Source organism: Sminthopsis crassicaudata, chromosome 6 (assembly GCF_048593235.1).
Source record: "Sminthopsis crassicaudata isolate SCR6 chromosome 6, ASM4859323v1, whole genome shotgun sequence".
Classification (NCBI taxonomy): Eukaryota; Metazoa; Chordata; class Mammalia; order Dasyuromorphia; family Dasyuridae; genus Sminthopsis; species Sminthopsis crassicaudata.
In genome coordinates, this window is record NC_133622.1 from 116,998,749 (window position 1) to 117,022,739 (window position 23,991).

Here is a 23,991-nt window from a genome sequence, read left to right on the forward strand (position 1 = left end):
CACCCCCGCTTCTCCTCAACCCAAACCAAACACTCAGACACATTTTCTTTTGTTTTACCTTTTCTAGTTTTTCTGACTCTATTCACTTATCCCGTAAGTTTTATCTCCTTGAGCTGACATAAAATTTAAAAAAAATAAAAGACAGTTATTATCTATCTGCTTTATTTGGTCATTTCTCCTATAGTCTTTCTTCTGTATGGGGCTTTCTAATCTAATTTATTGTCCCTCTCTCCGCCTCTTTTTTCCGTCCTTCTATCTTCTTTGCTCTCTGTTCTGTGCTCTGTGTGCGTTGGCGTGTGTCCTGTCTGACTCTCCCTTTGCTTGTTTTATTTCCTCAGTTCTGTCAGTCTCTCCTAGTTCTTCCTCCTCCTTTTCTCTCCTCCCTCCCTCTTTCTCCCCCTTCCTCCCCCCCCCCTTCCTCCCTCACTCTGTCTGCTCTGCTTTCTCTGCTTCTTTCGGCTCGGTTCGACTCTCTCGGCTCTTCTGTGGAGTTTTAGTTTGGTGGAATCTCTGCTGACGTCACGTCATTCCCAATACAGACTGAGAAAGGGGAAGAGAAGGGGAGAGAGAGAGAGAGAAACAGAGAAAGCTGTAGAGGAGCAGAAAGAGGGAGCCAGCAGCTGGGAGATCTTCAGGTTCCAGAGAGAAAAGTCCCAACTCCCTCGGAACTTTGTACTCTATTTGGGATCCTTTTATTTCTCCTGGTTCCAGGTTTCTGGTGTTTACAAGGAAGCCAGTAGCTCGGATTGCTCAAGCAGTGCAGTGGAAGGCAAAGGACTTGGTAGAGAGCTCAACTTGGAGCCGGTAAGTGGAGGCCATCCCTCCTGCAGGGATGTGAGATAATGCGAGCTCGCGAATTTGTTCCACTCCGGAGAATCATACACTGTGGTGATTTGTAGCATCTCTCTCTCTCTCTCTCTCTCTCTCTCTCTCTCTCTCTCTCTCTCTCTCTCTCTCTCTCTCTCTCTCTCTCTCTGTGTGTGTGTGTGTGTGTGTGTGTGTGTGTGTGTGTGTGTCTGTCTGTGTCTGTGTCTCCCTCTCAGTGTCTTTCCCTGTCTCTCTCTGCATCTCTTTCTCTCTGTCTCTCTCTGTGTGTCTGTCATCGTCTCTCTGTTTCCCTATCTCTCTCTCTCTGTCTCTCTGTCTCTCTCTTTCTCTCTCAACAGATTTTTCAAAGCCCTTTAACTAAGCAAAAAGACTCCTCTTTTCCGAGGAGTTTAGAGGACAACTTCAGTGTAGGTCAGCGATGGTATTTACACTGATGCATCTTCCTCAAAACAGTAACCCTGATGTTAATAAATCCTGAGGCAACCGGATTAGCATTCTAGAGATAAAGGGGATAGACGAAAAGTTTCAGAGTTTAAAAGAATAAATGACCACTTAACTGGCTGCTGCACTTTGAAAAAAAAAAATTCTTTTAACTAGCAATTAATGATTTAGATAGCAGGCCTAACTAGCAGTTTTACCGGACACAGAACCTCTTGCCAGGCAGTGCAGTTTTCTTTGAGTTACAAATTATCTCAATTCTACTGATATACTCCCTCCCCTTCTATGCAACTAAAATCGTGCACTTCCGTAAATAAAGTTTCAACCACTGCAATACTTTTTTTTTTTTTCCAATGAGCAAAATTGTTGATTGTGCAATTTTGGGGTGGGGGGAATAGTTCCCTATTTTCATTCCATTTCATCGAAGTATTTTTTCAGTCTTTCAAAATGACTTCTAAATCAAGCCACAATGATATAATGTGCTTGTTAGACAAAGACAGGGTCAAAATAATGAAATGAAAATAGCAAAATTCAAAAATCCTGGAAAATTTCTTAGTGATGCTTACCTAATTTCTAAAGATCTCCTTGTCATCAAATAATATTTATTGCTTACCAGAAATTAAAATGTCATCAAGTAAAATAGTATTTCCTAGAAAATTCACATGATTGTAGCAAGAAGGAAATAAAGGAAGACAGAGATGTAAGAGAGTAAAGATTATGCATTGACTCGATTATGCAACAATCTTCCAACATTAAAATATTTGGTTTTCAATATAAATAAAATAATCTCATTTACGAAATGAGTAGGTTTTTCCTCTGGAAAATAATTTTCATTTGTCTTTCAATAGTCTTTTTTTTCCTTCATGTTCAGATCCTTGATTCTAAAACATTCACAACAGGATGATGTGAATAGCTTTTGAAAAATACTTTTAAGTTTAAAAATAGGGTAACAACCAGAGATTTTAATATCGAAATAATATCCATCATTAAGTAATCTGAAAGCTTACTCATTCATTTGATATTTGGAGTTCCCATTCTAGGTTTTTAATGTTTAAATCTTTCATTGTAATCTCGTTAACAGGTAATAACAATTCGAAAGAATATAGTGAGAGTATTCATTTATATTTCAATTAATGTTTTTTATAACATGCTATTTTTTTCAATTGAGAAAAATCTTTTCTGTGTTTTTTTTTTTTTTGACTTGTTTCTTTTGGCATGTGTATCTGTGTTAGCTAATATGATCATAAGTGGAGTAAACAGTGTTACAATTTTCAGGGACTCCTGAAACGGAAATAGACAAAACTGAGATTTGGTGAACAGTCTGGGCACAAAAGAAAGTAAATGTCTTTTTTTGAGAGTGTGCAGGCATGAACTTTGGAGGTGGAGAGCAACTTCTCTTCCAAAAAACAAAAAGTTGCCCATGTCAATTTGTAAGATAATTTTGCCACCCGAGCCAGCAGTAAAATAGAGCAAGTGAATTTGTTATGAAAGATTTGCCTTGACAGGACAAGTTTCAGGGACGGCAGAATCATGATCTGAGGGTACCTTTAAATAAACATACACACACACACACACACACACACACACACACACACATACATATATCAAAAAATACATATATATCGCGCAAATTATTTAATCATAACTTGGTTATTAGGCCCTATTATTAAGTGAGGCATAAATGTAGATTCCACTCTCTTTTGAAAATAAATCTTCGGACCATAAGAACACTAGCTATGTCCTGGGCTAAGAAACATGCCCTGACCTCCTTTTCAGTCCATAGAGCTGAGACCTTTGAGGGCTGTAGGTTTGGTTATCGCCTCTCTGTTTTGTTTTTTGTTTTAAACATTGGGGCACTTTTGGGAAAGTGTGGTTCTTAGCTGACTTCTGCATATTTCTTATGCATATAGTTTTAATTTTTTTTAAGCTACAAAAACCAACGAATCTCTGCAGTTGTACCCCTTAGTACTTTGGCCACCCGCTAATAATGTAGCCAGTTCAGACATTTAAAAAAAAAAATTACAGAAATGATGATGACATGCAAATTTCCTCTGAAATTATCATAAGTAAACATTTGAAGTCTGGACTAATAAAATCCCATCTGTGTTACTTCATATCGAGTTAGTAGAGAGCTGTGATAATGAATTTTGTAATATCTCATGAACAGACATCTCAATCAGGGACTAATCCTGTGATTTTACTCCAGAATCACTAAATCTGGAGGCGCCAAACTGCTGCTCCCGGACATCCCGGGCAAAGCAAAGGAAAACAGTACCCTTGCCTGCAAGCATGCCTGGCTTACTGCCTCCCTCCTTAATCTTTGCCTACCCAGCGAGTAACCAACTTTCCCATTAGGCTGGTGATCTTCTTAATCTATCCCCGATCCTGAGAGAGAGACAGAGACACAGAGACAGAAAGACAGAGACAGAGAAAGGAGGGAGAGAGTAAGGAAGAGAGAGAGATTCCTGTGGGCAGTGAAATTAACCACGGGACCCTACTGCTGGCTGAGCAGTGGGTTTTTAATAAGAAGATAAGAGGAATAAGAGTAACTGTAGAAAAGGAGGAAGACGCCACAGTACTGTAGCTGATGAGTTGCCTTGTTTCCCCGTTCGTACTTAGCCCAGATTGTACTCGATCCTTCAAATTTCACCGGCGTGTCTTCCCACTACGGAGCTGAATTGGAAAAATAAAATAAAATGAACTGAAATACCGAATCCAGGATCTCTCTGGCTGCCTGGCTCGTTCTGTCTCTATCTCTTGTCAGTCTCTTTCTGTCTCTTTCTGTATGTCTGTCTCTGTCTCTCTGTCTTTGTGTGTATCTCTCTGTGTCTGTGTCTGTGTCTGTCCCTTCCCCCTTCAATCGGCAGAAACCCAAAGAGCCCAAGAAATGTGTTGCTTTAATCTTCTTTTCTTCTAGCTTTTCCTTTGTAACAAAGACAGAAAGTTTTTTCTGTAACCCACCCAGAGCTCTATAGCTCGCCGTCTCTGTACTTTTCCCGTCTGTAGTGTGTCAAAAGGCCCTCCAACGGCCTCGGTCAATTTTCTGTTGGCTCTACAGAGTGGCTGGAGATTTAAGGGACTACCTGAATTTCCGACGTGGGAGTTGGGGGGAGCAGAAGAAGATCTCTAACGAGGTTCTTTTCAAGTACTTCGAAAGCAATAAACACGCCCAAGAAATTTACTCCAATTCCAAACGCAGTTCTTTCACTCCACTCCCATCTTGCACCGCCTTCTCCCTCCTCTAAGCTCTTAAATTATGCTATAAGGTAAATGAATGACTGGGTGAATATCTTCTGAGTAAGGCATGGCTAAATATGGAAAAGTTAATACCGATGGATTAAGAAGCCAGAGTCCACAAGTTACTTGAGCATCCAAAGCCCTTGGTGTAAGTACCAGGGTTCCTTTATGTGTCAGAAGAAATTCAGAGGAGGGGGAGGGGGGAGACAGTTCTGGGGGAACTAAATGCAGTCTTGTAAATAAATGTTACAGGTTAGATTTGTCGTTAAAGGCGTCTTTTAGTCGGCTTCTTCGGGAGAGTGACTTTTTCGGATTCTGTCATTAGTTTCTTTCTGCAAACGAGTGACCATTTTTAGACGGTAGCCAGACCTTGCAATGACCCTGAGTTCGTAGGACTCTCGTTCTGTACGCGTGGGCGGTGGAAGTACCTATAGGGAAGGAGCCAGACGCTGCCTGTGCGGTGCAGAGTATCCAAGAAAGTTCTGGGATCTTGAACTCCAAAGACCTTAAACCCGATCCACGAAAGCAAGAAGCTTGTTTGATGCCTGCTTACCCGGAGTAGCTAGGCCCCAAATCTCCCTAGACAGTTGTCTGTTCCTCGGCAGATCTGGGTCCCAGAACACTTATCACCTTTCCTCTTATTCTTGTTTTCAGATAACGGGTGATGGAGACCAACTGCCGCAAACTCGTTTCGGCTTGTGTGCAATTAGGTAAGAGGGGGTCACTCGATCTGCGGCGAGAGGAATAGTGGGGAGAGGGGTTGAGAAGAGGTAAAAGAAGAACCCCTACGAGTTTCACTTTCTAGGGAGCAGCACAAAGCAATGAGAAACTTGGTGATCTCCCCTTCATCTTTTCACGGTTTGAATAGAGAAGGAAGAATAGGATGTGAAAGGACTCATCTCCTTTCAGAATGCCGTGTCCTCAAGGTGGGCTGAATGGGCCTAAAATTGGTCATGTAAATTCTAGGATAAGGAATAGGAATTGCGCCACAACGGTTCGAGTGTCTAAATTTCTCCCCTTATCCTGAGAGCAAGGTGATGATTGCCGGCGGCTGCTTCCTCTAACTAGAATCTGATTTCTGTCCCTTTCTCTGTCTTCTCTCCTTATTCTACCTTGCCTTTTCCTTCCCTGCTGCCCTCTCCGTCTATATTTCCGTGCATCATTGTATGTGCGCCCCTGCTCGTTTGTGTCTATGTGTGTATGCCCCAGGCGTACAGCCGTCGGCCGTTGAATGCCTTTTCTCCAAAGACTCAGAAATCAAAAAAGTCGAATTCAATGATTCCCCCGAGAACCGGAAAGAAGTGGCAACCAGCAAGCTCTTCACCAGGCAGCACCCCAATGCCAACGGTAAGCCCTAGGAGCAGGCAAAGCTAAAGCTGGCCAGGCCTCCTGAGCGGTCCTAATAGACCCAGCCCCCGGGCGTCTACCTCCAAGTCCGGGAGACTAGGTTAGGATGTTGCATCTGCCCCTTGATTCCTTTGTCACATAGAATATAGCATGGTGGGACTAGGAGGGCAAAAAAGCTTTTTTTGTAAAAATTTAGATTAACGCATATATGGTTGCATGAGAATAATAATTTTCCCCAAAATTCCCCTCTCTCTCTCTCTCTGTCTCTCTCTTTCTCTGTCTCTTTCTCTCTGTTTCTGTCTGTGTGTGTGTCTCCCTCCCTCCCTCCCCTTCTCTCCCCACCACTCTTCTTGTCCTCTACTCTCTTCTTCTCTCCTCCCCCTTACCTTCCTAGAATTTTCTATTTCTACCATGAACATCTTCACCTTTCTTGGCTACCTTATAAAGCAATGGGGCAACAAAATGGTCCAATAGCGACCTCTGCCGCTCAAGAGACTTTACTACATCTATTCATCCACAAAAGCCTGAACAGGCAACTCTTTTAAAGCCTGGAAGGCCAAATAACTTTTGAACTTTTGCCCAATATGACTGATTTTTGTTGCGGTCGAATTTATTGAGTGTGCATGTTTAAAATGCGTCACTTTTCTTATAATGATAGTGATGTCGATGATGGGTGTACTCTGGTTGGAAAAGTGGCGGGTGCTGGTACCAGCTCAGTGTGGGATGGATCTCAGCCTGGGGATCAGAAATAAACTATGTGGGTGATTTGGCCAATCCTAGAAGTGGTTAGGATTTTTTTTTCCTTGGGAGCTGGCTGGAAACTCTCTCCCGCATGAATTCTGGGGAGTCGACAGTGTATTTCATTTGAAAAGCTGTCAGGTGTGTGTGTGCGAAAGAAAAAAAAAAGAAAAGAAAGAAAGAAAACGTCTCCACCCATTTAAAAAAAAAAAAAATTCTAAATTGAAAATTGTCCTGAGGGAAGGAAAATCCTCTCCTTCGATGTAAAGGTTAAGAACCAAAACCTAGTTAGTTGTGTTCTATTCTTTGGATTTTCCAGGCGCCACCCTAAATTATGCTCCTTTGATAGTATGAGAAGATAGAAGCCGAGCCACTTCGGTCCCCCTAATTCCCTCTTTCCGGATTAAAGTTTAAATCTGTGGATATTCTGGAGATGGGAGTGGAGAGAAGAGTGAAAATAAACAGTATTTTCCAAATGAAGGCAAAAGTCACATTTTCCAGGGTTCTATTTAATCCAAGGAAAGTTTAATTTTAAAATACTGCAAATATAAGCAAGGCGGCACATTGTGGAATGAAGAAGGGACTTTAAGCTGAAACAATGTATCTTCCACACGGTCAGTTAAACACTGACTTGCAAAGTGTATAGGCTTAACCCCATTGGGTTAAATAGGGGCAATGCAAAGATAACAAGGAGTGATTTCTGTCATTAAGATTGTGTTAAATTCTTCTTCTGTTTGATAATCGGTCATAAAAATAAATTATTAGACCAAAGTGTGTTTGGGATATGGTTTAAAAAAAATCAAGAACAGAGATCTTTCTCCATGAAAAGTGTGTGTGTTTCTGAGGTGAACTGACCCACTTTTTTTGTCCGATCAGAAATATGTCACAACTTCAACTGTGCTTTGACTAGCACGTTTGTAGAGAGGACGCTCTACCAAAAACTAACCATAGAAATATTGGAGAAGGGGGTCACTGAATTACATTTCTCCCTGTCCTTGTGATTAAAAGACAATAAAGCTTTCTCTTCCTCCACTACCATCGCCTTCCCACTTTAGCTAAATGGTTTCTAAGAGCAGGTGGTCTTCATCACAACTTAAAGAAAATAGGAACCCTGCTAAGTGAGACCGCCCCTTCCCAGGAGAAATAAATTTTGTGAGCTTTTCCAAACCTATAATATTCTAATATTCATAAAGTTAATACGCATGCATAACACCTGATATGCTAACAGTTTACTTTCTTTGTAAAGAAACTAATGGGAGTTAAAGGTAGCCATTAATTAAGAGGCTAGGATAGGATTTTAATTTGAATCTCGTTTTTTAGACAAAGGAGAGAAATTGTTAACCAAATGTATTTACTCTTATTAATTTAAAAGAGGCATGTTATTGGAAACATCTGAAAACCTTTAGTTGTTTATTTTCATTGGATTCTGGGGAATTATTTCCTTGTTTAGCAGTTAGCCCAGTGTCTAACACATAATAGGTGCTTAACAAATATTTGACTGAACAACTGACTATATGCCATGGTTTCAGTTATCCTAGCTTTCCACAGGCCCTTTACTGAGAATAAATAATTTCTGGAGTGTCTTCACACATTAGGATCCCTTTTTAAGAGAAAAGGAACAGAAGCCATTGCTCACTTTAGCTTATTTTCAATGCATGTGATGAAATGAAATATTTCACTTTTAGCAAAATTTGTTCTTCTACTAAGGTTTTTGAAAGTTCTCCTCAGACAACTAAACATCAAAAATTATAAAGTCATCATACTCTCAAGTATCCTGATTACTCCACACAGAGTAATTACCTCTTCAATAACTTGTCTTGAAGAACAAGTCAAAATTGAAAGGATTCTAAGTCTGTGTGTGTGTCTGTCTGTCTGTCTGTGTATATGTGTGACTTTGTCTCTATCTGCCTCTGTCTGTCTGTCTTTGTCTCTCTCTGTGTCTCTGTCTCTCTCTCTCTTTCTCTCCTCTCCTCTTTCTCTTCTCCTCTTCTCTCCTCTCTTCTTCTACTATCCTACAATAATTTTCAAGTTCAGTAAAATATTAAGACTGATTGATGAGGATATGAATGGATCAGCTTCCCTGGCCCATATCCATCTATATATGAAATTACAGGAGTGCAGTTATAAAAATCGAATAGCTTGGAAAGGCCTTTTGAGAGACTTCTAAAGAAAAGAAAGCAATAGGATTCAAAAGAAAAACTGATAAATGCAAGCATGTAAAGGATATGAAAAAATTGGATTAGGAGCTATGGATTCTAATTCCTAACTCTTCCACCTGGGTGACTTTGGGCAAGTAACATCACTTATGTTTGTTAATTTTTTTAAAAATGAGCAGGTGGACTTGATTATATCTGAATCCCTTCCATTTTTAAGACTCTATGACTTTAAAATGTTTCCAGTGCAAAATTCCAACCATCATTCATCATCACCAGGCAAGGTACCACAAGAACTGAAATTTCCAACAATCTCCAGTGGCTCCAAGAACTCCTGAGGCAACCAGAGAACTGTTTAGCCATCCTATCTTTTCAACTGCAATGCCAATAGTCTCCTTGTGCTGTTAGACCTTTATCTAGATTGGGAATAGTGATTCTTCTAGGAAATTAGTATTGCAAACCTGATTAGAAGTAATGTTTCTGCCAAAAATCCACTTAAAATAAACAAACAAACAAACAAAAAGGCATCTTTCCACTAATAACCCCAAAAAGTGCCACTATAATTTATTATAGCTCACTTTGGAATAAGATCTAACCAATAATGTTCTCTGAAGTTTCAACTAAGAATTTTTTCTCATGTCCTTTCCTGTTGCACCTTGAAGGATCATTGAATCCATCTAGCAGAGAAATTTCCTATATAGTTCCTTCACTCTCTATAAACCTTAAACAGAATGTGACCTTTTGTTTTTGATATCCTACCCTTTCTTTTGAGTCCAGATCCAAGATCCACCAAAGTCTCTTTAATATCCCTTAGTCTCAAAAATAGGAAATTATTTTAATTTCTAACTTTGAAATTGGTGATTATTTAATCTCTGTGATCTAAGTTTCCTAATTATTTAGAATTTTTTTTTCTTTTTGCTAAAAATGAAGTAGAAACTAAACATATATGCCTTTCTTAAGTAGACTTGGGGGAAAAACTGCCCTGAATCTTACTAATATACAGAAGGAAAATGGTGAATAGCAGAAGACCTTTAGAGTAGAGAGCTTTTTAATCCTATCAAGAGAAGAGAAGGGAATATCTAAAAGTAAAAGTACTTAGGAAGAGAGAGAAGAAAGACATGCATGGGGAAATGGGTGCCTAGGACCAGACCAATTCATATTGTTATAGAGGCAAAAGAGATTTTTATGGGGAGTTTTCTTTTTTTCTTTTTTTTTTCCAAAATCTTTGTTCTATTGGTCAATGTTTTTTGCTTATTGGTGCAATTTTAGGTTATCTCTAACAATACAAAATGATTATGAGGACTACTATTCAAATGTTTTTTCCAACAAAGAGAAAAAAAAAGATGGAAATTAAAAGTTGTTTTTTTCTTGTTAGGTTATTATTTTGCATAGCCTATTGTTAATATATGCAAGAGTTGTCAGACTGACTCCAGGGAAAACTAAATGTATAACGAAAGCTTATTCGTGAGCAGGAATATACTAATGGAACAATCTGATGTCTTCTTAATCCTATGTAAAAAGCTTTGTCGTCTTCCTAATATTGACTGAATGGGTAATTAATGGCTCTTCATCTAGTAGAATATCCAGTAATCCAAGATAGGAGAAAGAAAACAAGCCAAAGGTAAAAGACAACTGGACTAGCTTCACATAAGCATCAATTTATCCATTTAGGAAATTATTATGCCCGGAAACAATGATGTTATAGTAGACAAAGTCAAAAGTGAGAAACTATATACCTACACTTCTGCACCAGTACCTAGCCAAAAGTGTTCTCTCTCTCTCTCTCTCTCTCTCTCTCTCTCTCTCTCTCTCTCTCTCTCTCTCTCTCTCTCTCTCTCTCTCTCTCTCTCTCTCTCTCTCTCTCTCTCTCTCTCTCTCTCTCTCTCCTCTCTCTCTCTCTCTCTCTCTCTCTCTCTCTCTCTCTCTCTCTCTCTCTCTGTCTTTGTCTCTCTTTTTCTGTCTCTCTCCTCCCTCTCTTCCTGTCTCTCTTTCCCCCTTCCTGTCACTGTCTCTTTCTGTCTCTGTCTCTGTCTGTCTCTGTCTTTCTCTGTGTGTGTGAGCCTCTCTCTGTGTCTCTGTCTCTGTGTCTGTCTCTCTGTCTTTCTCTCTCTCTCTGTCTTTCTCCCCCCTCTTCTCCCTTTTTGTCTTTTTCTCTTTCTTCTCCATATATCTTTCTTCTTCATTCATTTGTCCTATTTTTCTTTCTCTGGTAGCAGTTAGGTAATGTATCTTTACTACAGACCTTCTCTGACATCTGAATTGTGGTTGTGTGGCTTTGCTAACAAATCAAAAAGTTTTAAAAGCTAAAAGACTTTGGGGGAAGAACAGGGTGGCCTATTGTACAGCTGTTGCTTGAGGATCAATCTAGCTAAATCCAAAGATTCATCAAAACAAAAACACTGGCCACCAATTGCTTTTTTTTTTTTTTTTTTTTTTTTTTTGTCTCAAAATGATTTATGAAAACCTGGAAGGGTTGCAATCTACTTTTTGAGAAAGAGAACTCACACCGAGGAAATTGCTAATCTTTCAAGTGTCAGCATATATAATCAACACTTTTGCTATAAAGCATCAATTTGAAGTACCTTAGCCTAAGAAAGAGATTACCAGGGCCAGCAACTTCACTATACCAACATAAAACTATTTGCCAAATAACCTAAAAGATGAGATGTAACTTATAAGAAGGGTGATTTTCTTTGCAACCTAGTACCCTCATAAATACTATGTTCTAAGCCTATTGTTGGAGGGGAGGTAAAAATACAGAGGGGGGGAGGGAGGGGAGTGCTCACATGATCCATTGGGTGAAGTGTGTGTGTGTGTGTGTGTGTGTGTGTGTGTGTGTGTGTGTGTGTGTGTGTGTGTGTGTATAAGAGATCAGCAGTAATGGAGTAACTTTATTATGAGGATCTAAACCCTCAAGTGCCAAAGATTCTACCAGCATGTTTTTTTTTTTTTTTTAACACTTTGATATTTTAATTTAAACCTTTAGAAGTAATATATTACTTGGGTTACTACAATGAGGTTGCTTTTTTGTCAGCTGACAGCTTTTAAAATATTATTTCACTAGGGAAATAAAAGCTTCATCTCAGATTATAGGTGGGTATTTTTGGATTTATGTGATTTATGGTCACCATGACAACTAATGCTGAATGTTAGCTATTCTCATGTCTAGCACAGGGAAAGAGGGACAAAAAGAAAAAAGAAGAACCAACAAATGATAAGGGTAAGGAAGAAAAGAGAATAGTGGAGAGAATGAGGAAAACAGAGAGACAGGGGAGTTTTAATAAAAGTATTGTAAATAAATATTTGTTTTCTTCTCTTCCTTAAATGCAAATATCTCTTTCAAATAAGAGCTCTCTTTTCTCTCTGTCTCTCTGTCTCTCTCTCTCCCCTACCTCCCTCTCACACATGCAACCCATTCCTTCCTCCCTCTTTGTGTCTGGCTGTCTATTTCTCCCCTTTCTCTTTCTGTCCTTTGGATAAGTTAACCCCCACCTAAATATGAAGCCTAACTTGATCTGACCTAGAGAGAATTTAGGTTAGAAATTACATTCACTAAGTTTGTTTCTGTCCGTTCAGATTTTGCTGTCTCTTCTGCCTCTATTAGAGATGCTTTCAGTAGGGAGCAAGATGATTTCCAGAAAATGTAAACTCTCTAGCCCATTTTCTGAAGAGGGAAATAAAAGCTCTTTTGGCTATTAGGGGAAACTGAACCTAGGCATCAAAAATAGTCCCCAAATTTTACTTTCTTAAAAACTTTTTACATTCCTTGACTTCTTTTTCTTCTTTTCTTAAACATGGTAGGGAATAATTGTTATGATCCTACATTTGCAGTGTTTTTTAAAAAGAAAAATATATTCCAAGCATTTACTGTTTTATGTAGGAGGGACATGTCACTTCAATGAATTTCTAAAGGCCAGGCTGACACAATATTTGCTTCTTCAAGGCCCAATAATTTTCATTGTATTCTGAGACTTAGTTCTCACTCTAGCAAATGGATGAAATTGCCAAAGACATGATATGCAGACAGATAGAGAGCAAGCAAAAAGTATGACCTCTTGGTGTTTTACCCGATCTTGACATTCCCTTTGAATCACGTGGCTCTGAGGTTTGAAATCCAGAAATTCTCAATGTTTGAAATATAAATCTGTGTTCTTCCTAGAGAGATGTATATAATATTTCTTCTTCAATACTCTGTCCTGCCATTTGTTGATTTTTAGGGAAGAACTCCCCAAGAGTAACTGTTGACAGGTAACTTCATTTGGAGTGAAGACCATTCTTTATTTTGATAGCCTTATTTTTAGTTTGTCTGTCCCACTGCCTATTTCCCCCATAAAGTTCAGAGACTGAAGCCCATTTTGGAGAAAGCTTAATCAGTGTTTGCACCCTGCCTCTCTGAGCTCATTACTTTAATTGCAAGGGGAGGGTAAGAGCAACAAATACTAACTAGTGGGAAATTAAGTAAGACAATTTTTTTTAGCTAAATATAAGTTCAAAACATGTCTGATCTCATGTCAGATATTCCACTTCTCTAACAATATTTTTTGGAAGAATTAAGAGAAATCCAACAGAGAATGCTTTCTAATGTTTCTGGGAGTTGAACTCTTTTGCTCGATTTCATTCCCACTACCAACCATTCCCATCCCCAATGATCAAGACTAGCATCTCACTGCTTGCTATGTCAGATACTGATTTTTCTTGGTCGCAATTTCTGTGTTAGAGATCAAGATAATTTGTACAACCAGACAAATCAGCTTCCAATCCAAGTCTTATTAAACCTAAACTCCCCCATCCTAATCCAGTACATATATATATGTATATATATATATATATATATATATATATATATATATATATATATATATATATATATATATATATATACATACACACATGTATACATGCATGCAAATACAGTCACACCTCTTTTTCTAGGCCTTTCCTTCATTGTAATTTTCCCCTGAGGCAAATTGGGGTTAAATGACTTGCCCAGGGTCACACAGCTAGGAAATATTAAATGTCTGAGGTCAGATTTGAACTCAGGTCCTCCTGACTTCAGAGCTGGTGCTCTATTCACTACACCAACTAGCTGCCTCCTTTCATTATAAATTTGAAATTAATAATCCCAGTTTGGTTTGGTTAATGAAAAGGGCTTATTATCTCCAGTCCCCATCTATTTTCCTAACACTCTTTGTCCAAGTGGAAATTTAGTATCCACTTCTATGCTGTTGAACTCGGTAGTAATGTTCAGTAAGGTAGAAGTGTCTAAATGGAAAGGGAGGTGATTGCCTAATGTGTTTGTTTGTTTGTTTGTTTGTTTGCTTTTTTATGTAAAAGAAATATAATGCAAAGAAAGTACATATCTAGCTCATTTATCTGGCTTATTTAGAAAAGTTTCTTTTAATCCGTAGACTCTCAATAATTTGTTCCTCTCTCTTTTTTATTCTGCATATGTAGGACAACTTAAAATCTTTCTTTTTTACATAGTAGAGAAACAAGTAAACTCTATTTTTCTTTCCCCTGCTTTTAATCAAAGAACTTCAGTGCAAGCTTCTTGAGGACAGGTATTGTTTCGGTTTTTGTTTTTGTATCGCCAGTCTAGCACTACTCCCGGAATAAACTATGAGATTGATAAATATTTATTATTTATCCTGTAATTGAATTAAATCATTCTAAATGAATAGACTTGGAGATGTCCATAATAAACTAAAATTGTCGTTCTTTTCCATTTTCCTCTCCTCCCTTCCTTCTTTTTGGGAAGATCATATAGAATCATTGTAAAATGTTGGAGATGAAAGAAAAGCACGAAAAGCAAAGTTCTTCCCTAAAAATCTTCTCTAACTCAATATAGTCATTTTACAGATGAAAAAAAGTAATCATTTCGCCTCTATTTGTCTTGATGAAAAAGCTATTGTCTATATAGACCTACTGCCCATAAGTAAACCAATTCTCTATTTTAATAAGGGCTGGAGGTTGAGAGCTGCTCAGTGAACTAAATTAGGAAACAGTTGAGGGAGTCAACTTTCCAATATGATAGATTTTTTTTTTTCACTTATGGTCTCCCTCCTTGCTCCCAACCAAAGCAAACTTGGGGTTTCAGTCTTAAAGGAGAAAGGAAAACAGGCGACTAGGGATGGTATATTTTTTCATCCCTTGATGAAGTTCATTCCTTAGAGAGAGCTTTGGGGGAAGTGAGGCTTGGGGGGGACTGCAGCTATGCAGAGATTTAAAAAGTCGGGAATATGATTAGTAAATACGATGTGCAGAATGGAGCTGAATTCATATTGACTTAGTTATAGGTCATCGGCTGGCGGTGCAATGGGAGGAAATATTTACTTTACACATATACTTTATGATCTTGGGGGAATTAGAGGAAATTCAATAAAACGTCCAGAATCATTTAAAACCCTATTTAAAAGATTTAAGCAAATTAGAGTCTTATCAGATTAAAAGCCACTACAAATGTAAGAGCATTGTCTTCTTGGAAACGCTGTGAGGTCTGAAAAGGAGATTCTTTGCCAAATCTGAGGGATAAAATACGTCATTTAAGCACCAGATAATGAGGAGAATGTAAATTAATTTAACCTTCTTTACCAACAGGCTGCCGAAATAATATGCATAATTTAGTGACAAGATTGTTATGTTATAATATGGAGGCGCGTATGAGCATCAGCTATGGGGAACCTATTTTAAGAAGGGGGATAAGAGATCTTAGCAGGTGTGTATTCTGTGGAGAGGGGAGGAGGGAATGGTAGATGAAGGAGACAACTAAAATGAGAATATGCACTCTAGCTAAATTTTCGTAAAAGTTTGAACATAACAGTTCAGAAAGAAAGGCAAACACTCATTTACTTTTCTAAACTAATTCCTCTAGGGTTGCTTAAAAGTGTGAGGGAAGAAGTGTAGAAAGACCTTGTTTTCGGCAGTACAAAGGAAAGACACACAGGTTTCAAATATATTTGCAGTCTGATAGTTCTGCCCTTTTCCACACTGAAATAAGTTTCCAAATCATGTGAACAAGGCCAAAGAGATAGAATTTCTGAAGATACCCAGCATTGATGCTGCAAATCATTGACAGTAACGTCAAACAAATGCACAGTCGGTGACGATAACACTAACTCCACAATAAAACAATCACAAAAGCAGAAACCCAAGGAGAGATTAGTTTGCGATCTCTATGTGACCTATGAAAGGACAAAGTTGTTTTCTATTTTGTACTTTTTCTATTACTTAGATTTCCTTTAGAAAATAATATATAAACGGAATAGGTTATTCAATTAGAGGCGAGTGTTCTATGTCTCAAAGGGTTGCATTTTCTTTTGGCTTTATAAATCTGTAAGTTTTTACATTATCTAGCTCAGATCTCACTCCAAACTTTCCACCCTCTGTGATACCTTTCCTTAACCTCTGGACTTTTGCGCTTATAGATTGGGGAGGGAGAAGGTGGGGGGGGGGGAGGAATATAACCAGAAAAAATATAATTAAGGATTTTTTTTTATTGACTTTGAAATGAGAAATTTGGAAGCGTTTTTAATTGTGGAACGTTCTTTAAAGCATATCTTATATGTAATTAGCCCAAAGTGGGTTTGAAGCAAATTGATAACAAAGTAAACAAACGCGTCAGATTTAAAGCAGGGTTTCAGTGAGAATGAGCTTAATACAGGGTACAAGGAATTTAAAAGATATAGGATATGTGTCTCAATGAATGTTAAGTAGAAAGGATAAGCCTTCAGCTATTTGGCAAAGCTAATTTGAACTCTCTGTCTTACTGTTATGATTGAAGTGGGTGGGTAGTCTTAAAGCGAACAATTTTTGAGAAAGTGAATTGATGGTATATTTTGTATAAAAAGATCTAGTGCGAATAATAAATTCATTTCTAGTCAAGATAATTTTTGTGTGACAGTGGCTCCATCTGTTTTTACTTAACGGTAGTCTTTTTTGAGGGACGGAGGGATTTTTTGAAATTAAATATAGATTAAGGTAGCATTTGCCTGACAAAAAATTTGGAGGACATTTTAAGATTTGGGGGTGTGATGTTTTTTTCCTGATGGGAAGCAATAATACATACTTTAATGTAACAAATTGTCTAGATTGACACTGAAGAAAGGTATCGACCAAGACTATCTACTGTCTTCAAGCTTCCCTTTCCACGCTCCCTCTGCGTTCTGAGATTCCCATTTGCCTTCCCTTTCCAAAAGACAAATCTCTAGTTGTTCGGATAGAAGTAGATAGTGTGGCTTCACGGGATTATTTAGTCCAACCCTACTCCTCAGTTAGGTTCTGGTCTTTAGAGTCTCCCTTCCTCAACACTGAAGTCTCCTGATTGGTGGGAAGCGACGTCATTCTTGCCCTGAGAGGCGGTTCCAGGGGAGGAGGTGGAGGTGGAGAAGGGCTGAGGAAGGAAGGGGCCAAATGACGTTTGTGCCAGAGGAAGACCGCCTCTGGTTTTAAGATGTTAGGCCAGATGGGAAGGGGCTGAGCCGCTGCTCCGGTCCGCTGCTTGCTTGGGTGCTGTGAACGAATCTGAGTGTGAGACAGATTTAGGGAAAGCGGGTTACATGGGGTCGTACCAGTGTAAGTGCTTTTGTCTGTGAGTGTGTGTGTGTGTGTGTGTGCGTGTGTGTGTGTGTGTGTGTGTGTGTGTGTGTGTGTGTGTGTGTGTGTGTGTGTGTGTGTGTTTTGAGGGGAGGACTCTCCTCACTGTTGCTGCCGCAGCCTCTTTGGATATGATTTCATCTACCTGTCCCTGTCACTCTTGACACTTCTCTGTCAGTGCTGCTTTGCAAAGAGTTCGGGCGGCAGTCGAGCTTTTTCGGGTGATTATTAGGCTTACTCATCGGAGGTCTCTTTCTCCCCTACTTTTTATTCCTTTTGACGTGGGAGCTCTCTTCAGAAGAATTCCGCTAAGCTGTGCTCTCTTTCCCACCCCACTCCCACGCCCCTCAAACCCTATGCCTCTCTTTTCTTTGGGACTAGAACGCTTAGTGGGGTCCGGCAGGGTTCTCCCACTGAAACATCTAGAAGAGCTTTTTCTGTAGACAAACTTCAGTGGTTTCTTCAACCCGGCTCTTGCCATTGCCTCTACTGTTTGTGTTTCCGAGCGCTTGGAAGGCAGAGGCGGCAGCGGCTGTGGCCCGGGACAGCGAACTTGAAAAGCCGGAGCTAGCGGCTGCGGTCACCGGACTTGGGGGTAGGGGGGTGGAGGGCATAAGGGTGTTTTCCGAAGACTTGCAGCAAGACGCTTGGCGTAGTGCTTCCTTTGGTCAATGAACTGCATGAAAACCCCGTTCCATTTGGAGCATCGAGCCGCAGGGACTAAGCTGTCTTCCTCCTTCTCCTCTTCCTCTTCTTCCTCCTTCTACTCTCCAATCACCAAACTACATCACCAATCTCCACCGGCCATGGCTTCGGTTCTGGCTCCAGGGCAGCCACGCTCGCTGGACTCCTCCAAGCACCGGCTGGAGGTGCACACCATCTCAGACACTTCCAGTCCCGAGGCCGCAGGTAAGGGAACGGGACAGCCCTGCTTCTGCTCAGCTCACACATCCACCCCACCCCCATTGCTAAGTCCTACGTCGCCCCCTATAGCTTCCAGGGAAGTCTATCTGCCTTGCATCCGAACCCCTGATTGGGGGCGTCAGCAGTTAACCCCAGGGACTCCTCCCAACCTGTCCGAGCCACTCTTCCCTACCTCTTCGTCCTTTCTTCTCCTGGATAGAACTAACTGGGTTGGCATAGGCAAGAACTCTTTTGTCCTCCGCCTATTTTAGAAAATTACTACCCGCCCGTCCCTAAATCCTTGTTTTCCCTTCCGTATCTTGGGGTGCAAAATCCTACACTGCAGTTTAGTAAAGGACGATGACACTGAGTTCTCTCAGCTTCCTGTGTGTCTTCTCCTTCCAACTTCAACCTTCCAAGGAGTTCGAGAGGGCTGTGGTTAAAAAGGCAAGCAGTTCTCCTTGAAACTCCTTGGGAAGGTGACAGACCAGATTAGCTGTAGGGCTGTGGGACTTCAGTGCAGAATAGAGCCCAGATTGATATAGCCCTGCTTACCCAGGTGAAACCTGCTTTTTTCTATCCGGGGGTCTGAACGACCCGTGTTGTTTCGAGGACTGTATGTGTGTGACTGTTGTGTAAACAGATAAATATGCAGACACGTGCTCAAAAAAAAAAAAACAAACTAAAACAAACATGTAAATAGCGCGCCTTGGCGGGGGGGGAAGGGGGGGAGAGAGAGAGAGAGAGAAAAGAAACACTCTCGCGCGCACACACATAAACACACAGAAACTACAGTAATCTTCAGAGAACACCCACCCAGAAAAAAAAAAGAAAAAAACAAAAAACAAAAAAAACAGCCCAGCTCCTTCTTCCAGGGCGGCATCCATAGAAGCGGAATTTCTTGGCTGGGGATTTAATTGTTGTTTTTAGCTAGTTAAGAGTGACAATGACGGGATTCCTTTCTGTCTTGTCTTCCCAGAAAAAGATAAAAGCCAGCAGAACAAGAATGAGGACGCCGGGACTGAGGACCCATCCAAGAAGAAGCGGCAGCGGAGGCAGCGTACCCACTTCACCAGCCAACAGCTGCAGGAATTAGAAGCTACCTTCCAGAGGAACCGCTACCCCGACATGTCCACCCGAGAAGAGATAGCCGTATGGACCAACCTCACGGAAGCCAGAGTGAGGGTAGGCATGGCTATTAGTCTAAGAGGGTTTGAGAATAAGAGTGAACAGAAGGGGAATGGGACTTGCGTTGGTCTAGGAGATGGGAATGGAAGAACAGTACAAAAGAGTGTGGAAGAAAAGTCGGGAAACTTTGGTGCCTTGCCTTTTTCTCTTTAGTTGCAGTGGAAAGGCAGTCTGCTATGCGTGTATGAACGTGTGCAACACGCGCAGCTAGACCCCTTCCTCTACCTTGTATGTAGAAGGGCTTCGCCCCCGTTTCTCTTTTCCGCTTTGCATTATGTTTCTTTGACGTGAAACGATATGCTAACAACCAAGGAAAGAGTTCAGAACAGGCTCAAACCTGTGCTGGCTTTAACTAGGAAAAAAAAAAAAAAAAAGCTGTAAAAATACATGAGGGCTGGTACTACTTTCAGAAATATTCGCTGCTGCCCTACCCTGTATTATTCTCTCTCCTTTTTCTCATTTTCTCTTCTGTGGCTCGTTTTTTTCTCTCTCCCTCTCAACCACTTCCCCTATGGAGGGGGGGGGTGTGAATTAGGATTGTTTTGTTGTTTGTTTTTTAACAACTGCTCAAGTATCTCTCGATTTCCACACCCTATGTTTTAAGATTTTTGCTTACAAAATTTAAATGCAGTTAGTATCATGCTTGTTCTCGTTTAAGAGCCAGATGAGAAATATCTTGGCTTTTTTTTTTTTATTTTGGTTTATTTAAATTTCCGTAAATAGGGGGCATCCTTTGGAATTGGATCTCCAAACCCCCCCAAAATGATAATTAATATAAATTACAGGACTTACCTTAAATGTGAGGCAGGGTCGGCCTTTTAATGACTTAAAGTGAATTCAAACACATATTTCCCCTTCGAAAAGTTCATATTTAAACTGATCAGCAAAAAAAAAAAAAAAAAAAAAAAAAAAAAGTGTCCAAAATAAATATTAAAATATATACACCGAGAACTGAAAAAAATTATTAAAAATATAATATAGGTTGTGAAACTGAAGATGAACCACTAATCATTAATAGGAATTGAAGTATTAATGTTTTTATACAAAAGGGGGAGGGGGGAACGATCCAACAACTCCAGAAACGCCAGGTAAAAAATAAAACTCGATCTCTATTTGTGTGGTCCTGTTTAAATATGCGTAGATGTGTGTTTCTTAGTAAAATAACCTGAATGAGGTTGAAAACTGTTTTAGTTTAACCGCGAGGAGCCGAGAACTTTAGTTATTGCTCCATTGTTTTAAGGGAAGGTCAGTCTTTCATTAGCCCGCGTTTGCAAAGGGCCAACTGCCTAGCATGTACTTCTGCCCGGGCAAAGTTTAGCTGGCCTGGAGTGGGAACGACTACTGCGGCCTTGGGGTTTCAGTGAAATTCTAAAAACTTGTTATCTTTTATTTTCTCTATCCCCACCTCAACGCCCTTTGACTGAGTACACACTTCTCCCGCATTAGACTAGAGTCCCGAGCTGTCTTTTTCAACGCCTTTTGCAAATACTTCCCTGCTTCCCCAGGCTAGCTTTTCGATGAGCCGAGAGAGCAGAAAGAGGTTTTTATAGCAGTCGGGAGCAAAGAGGAAAGGGAATGAAAAGAAAACCTTGGATGCTAGAAAAAAAGAAAAAGAGGATTAAAGAGGCTGGCCCAGTGGAGATCTGTAATGTAAAACATCACCGGTGTCAGAAATGAGTTCCCAGAGCCTAGGCCTCCCTTCAATCCACAAAACTGGCTGGTGGGTGGCTGATGGACTTAGTCAGATGTGGATTGGGAGCGGGGTTGTGTAGGGGCCATGAGTGGGGGCCGCCGTCTGCGAGGGCCCCTAGTTTGAGGGAATGCCTGCGCGGCTAGGCAGCGGAGGGTCGGAAGTTTGAATCACAGAGAAAGGGGAGCGTGGATTGTGCAAGGGGGTGAAGGGGGGGAGGAGGAGAGAAAAAGCTAAAAAGGGGAAAAGACTGAGGATGGGGGAAGGGTATGGGAGAGTGTGTTGCAGAACGATCCGCTCTGTTATGAAAGATCTACGTTCAAAGATCTTGGAATTTAAAGAGCGGTCGACGCTGCCGGCCTTGGGCTTTTTATTTGCTTGTTTTGCTGGTCGGTTTAAGGGGACGTGTATTGCTTACGGTGCTACTGAACCAGGTTACCCTTGTGACTCCGAGTTGGGAGTGCTCAGGAGATGAATGGAGAATTGGGGTGAAGAGGCAGAGAAGCGCTGCTTGAGCTATATCTTCTCTTTTTTTTTTCCTTTTTTTTTTCGGGGGTGATTTTTGAATGGGAAAGGGAAAGGAAGGAAGGAGAAGGGGAGAGAGAGAGAGATCTTAGTGAAAGAAGATTGAGTTTTTAAAGTACAGAACGGGGGAGGGCACGCTAAAAAGACAGCTGTCCACGCATTTTATCTAGAGTCAGTAATTCCACAGCCAGAAGAGGATTGAATTAGGGCCCTAGACATCAGTATGCAGGAAATTCAGCCTGAGAATTGTGTCTAGCCTGGCCGATCTCCGAACAAGGATTTGTGCTCCTCCATTGCACCCTCCAATCTAGGGGGTGGGGTGGGTAATAAAGGAGAGAAAGAGAGACAGAGACAGAGACAAAGACACAGAGACAGAGACAGAGACACAGAGAGTTGTTGAGGTGAGGCCACCTGCAAGTAGAGGTATAGGCTAGGAAGCTAGCTGGTAATTAAAGGCAACCAGGGGCTAATGAAAGGGGAGGGGAGACAGAGAAAACGAACGACTTTCGGTCACGCTTTCTGAGGCCTCGCTAATCTGTGCTCTTGTCCCCTCCTCTCTCGGCCTCCTTCCCGCCTCATTTCCTTTCAGGTTTGGTTCAAGAATCGCCGGGCCAAGTGGAGAAAGAGAGAGAGGAACCAACAGGCCGAGCTATGCAAGAACGGCTTCGGGCCCCAGTTCAACGGCCTCATGCAACCCTACGACGACATGTACCCGGGCTACTCCTACAACAACTGGGCTGCCAAGGGCCTCACCTCGGCCTCTCTATCTACTAAGAGCTTCCCCTTCTTCAACTCGATGAATGTCAACCCGCTATCCTCACAGAGCATGTTCTCCCCGCCTAACTCCATCTCGTCCATGAGCATGTCGTCCAGCATGGTGCCCTCGGCGGTGACTGGCGTCCCCGGCTCCAGCCTCAACAGCCTGAATAACTTGAACAACCTGAGCAGCCCATCGCTGAACTCGGCTGTGCCAACGCCCGCTTGCCCTTATGCGCCGCCGACCCCTCCGTACGTTTACAGGGACACATGTAACTCTAGCTTGGCCAGCCTGAGACTGAAAGCGAAGCAACACTCCAGCTTCGGGTACGCTAGCGTGCAGAATACGGCGTCCAATCTGAGCGCCTGTCAGTACGCGGTAGACAGACCAGTGTGAACCCCAGAGCCACCAAAGCTCCTATCCAGAAAGCTGGCGGGAGGGCGGCTAGGGGGGTTGTGGGGGAAACACAGATTTTTAAATACCGAATGGGAAAATCCCTTCCTGGAAAAACTGAGAATTCTACTAGAAAGTAATGAGCACAAAAGAGAGAGGGATCGAAAAGAGAGAAAGACTAGGAAACCATTGAAATAAAAAGCGCTCTTTTGTTTTCAAAGGAATTTCCTCAGTTTCCGACATCTTTCACTGAAAGTATTTCCAACAGTAACAAGGACATATATATATATATATAAATATATATGGACAAATGTTTGACTGGATATGACATTTTAATGTTACTATAAGCTTGTTATTTTTTAAGTTTAGCTTGTTAACATTAAAAATGGTTGAAAGGATGTATATATATATGGAAATGTCAAATTAATTTTATAAAAGCAGTTGTTAGTAATATCACAACAGTGTTTTTAAAGATTAGGCTTTAAAATAAAGCATGTTATACAGAAGCGATTAGGATTTTTCGCTTGCGAGCAAAGGAATGTATATACTAAATGCGACACTGTATGTTTCTAACATTATTATGAAAAAAAATTGTGTGAATATCAGTTTTAGAATAGTTCCTCTGGTGGATGCAACGATATTTCTGAAAACTGCGATGTAAAACCTGCCCTGTGTATAACATTTCTTACTATATTATTGTTTTACTTTTCAGTAAACATGGAAAAAATGTGTTTTATTTCATGGGAGTAAAATATACCGCATACATATTGGTCTGGATTATTTTTCTCTTCATCTGAACAGCAGCAAGTGCTTCAAAGAATGACTTCTAATTTCATCTCTTTGCCTGTTTCCATAGAGAGCACAGTATTTTCTTTTCTTGATAGGATACAAACAAATCATTATTTACCTTAGGGGCGGGGGAGATATTCAAACCATCAGTCACACAGTGAACAAGCCAATGAACCCAGTCTTCTCTTGAGTCTTCTCCATTATGCTTTGGTTTAAACGCATAGAATCTAATTATTTCTAATAAACGAAGGAAGAAACGTGAAAAAGGATAGTGACAGGAGGAAGGAAGAAAAGAAAGAAGGAAGGAAACAAATATAATTTTGTATGACTATCATGTTAAATTCTTGAGAAAAAAAAAAAGGAAGAAGGGGAATTTTCTCTGGAGAAAAAATTGTGTGTATATACACATCTAG

At 40.6% G+C, this 23,991-nt stretch overlaps 1 protein-coding gene across 11 annotated transcripts; it reads left to right on the plus strand.

The window, feature by feature from the left end:
• The first annotated feature begins 465 nt into the window (after positions 1-465).
• PITX2 (paired like homeodomain 2) lies at positions 466-23,554 on the plus strand. Of its 11 annotated transcripts, XM_074276329.1 has the most exons (7): positions 466-804; positions 4,325-4,532; positions 5,158-5,213; positions 5,713-5,850; positions 18,162-18,242; positions 19,216-19,421; positions 22,229-23,554. In XM_074276329.1, exons 3-7 carry the CDS (start codon positions 5,168-5,170, stop codon positions 22,790-22,792), a joined length of 1,035 nt encoding a protein of 344 aa, XP_074132430.1. In that variant the 5' UTR covers positions 466-804; positions 4,325-4,532; positions 5,158-5,167; the 3' UTR covers positions 22,793-23,554. The 11 variants fall into 11 exon arrangements, with proteins under 11 accessions (XP_074132430.1, XP_074132428.1, XP_074132431.1 ...); XM_074276327.1 differs by lacking the exon at positions 4,325-4,532 and having other exon boundaries at positions 467-804; XM_074276328.1 differs by lacking the exons at positions 466-804; positions 4,325-4,532 and adding an exon at positions 4,555-4,651.
• Positions 23,555-23,991: the final 437 nt, after the last annotated feature.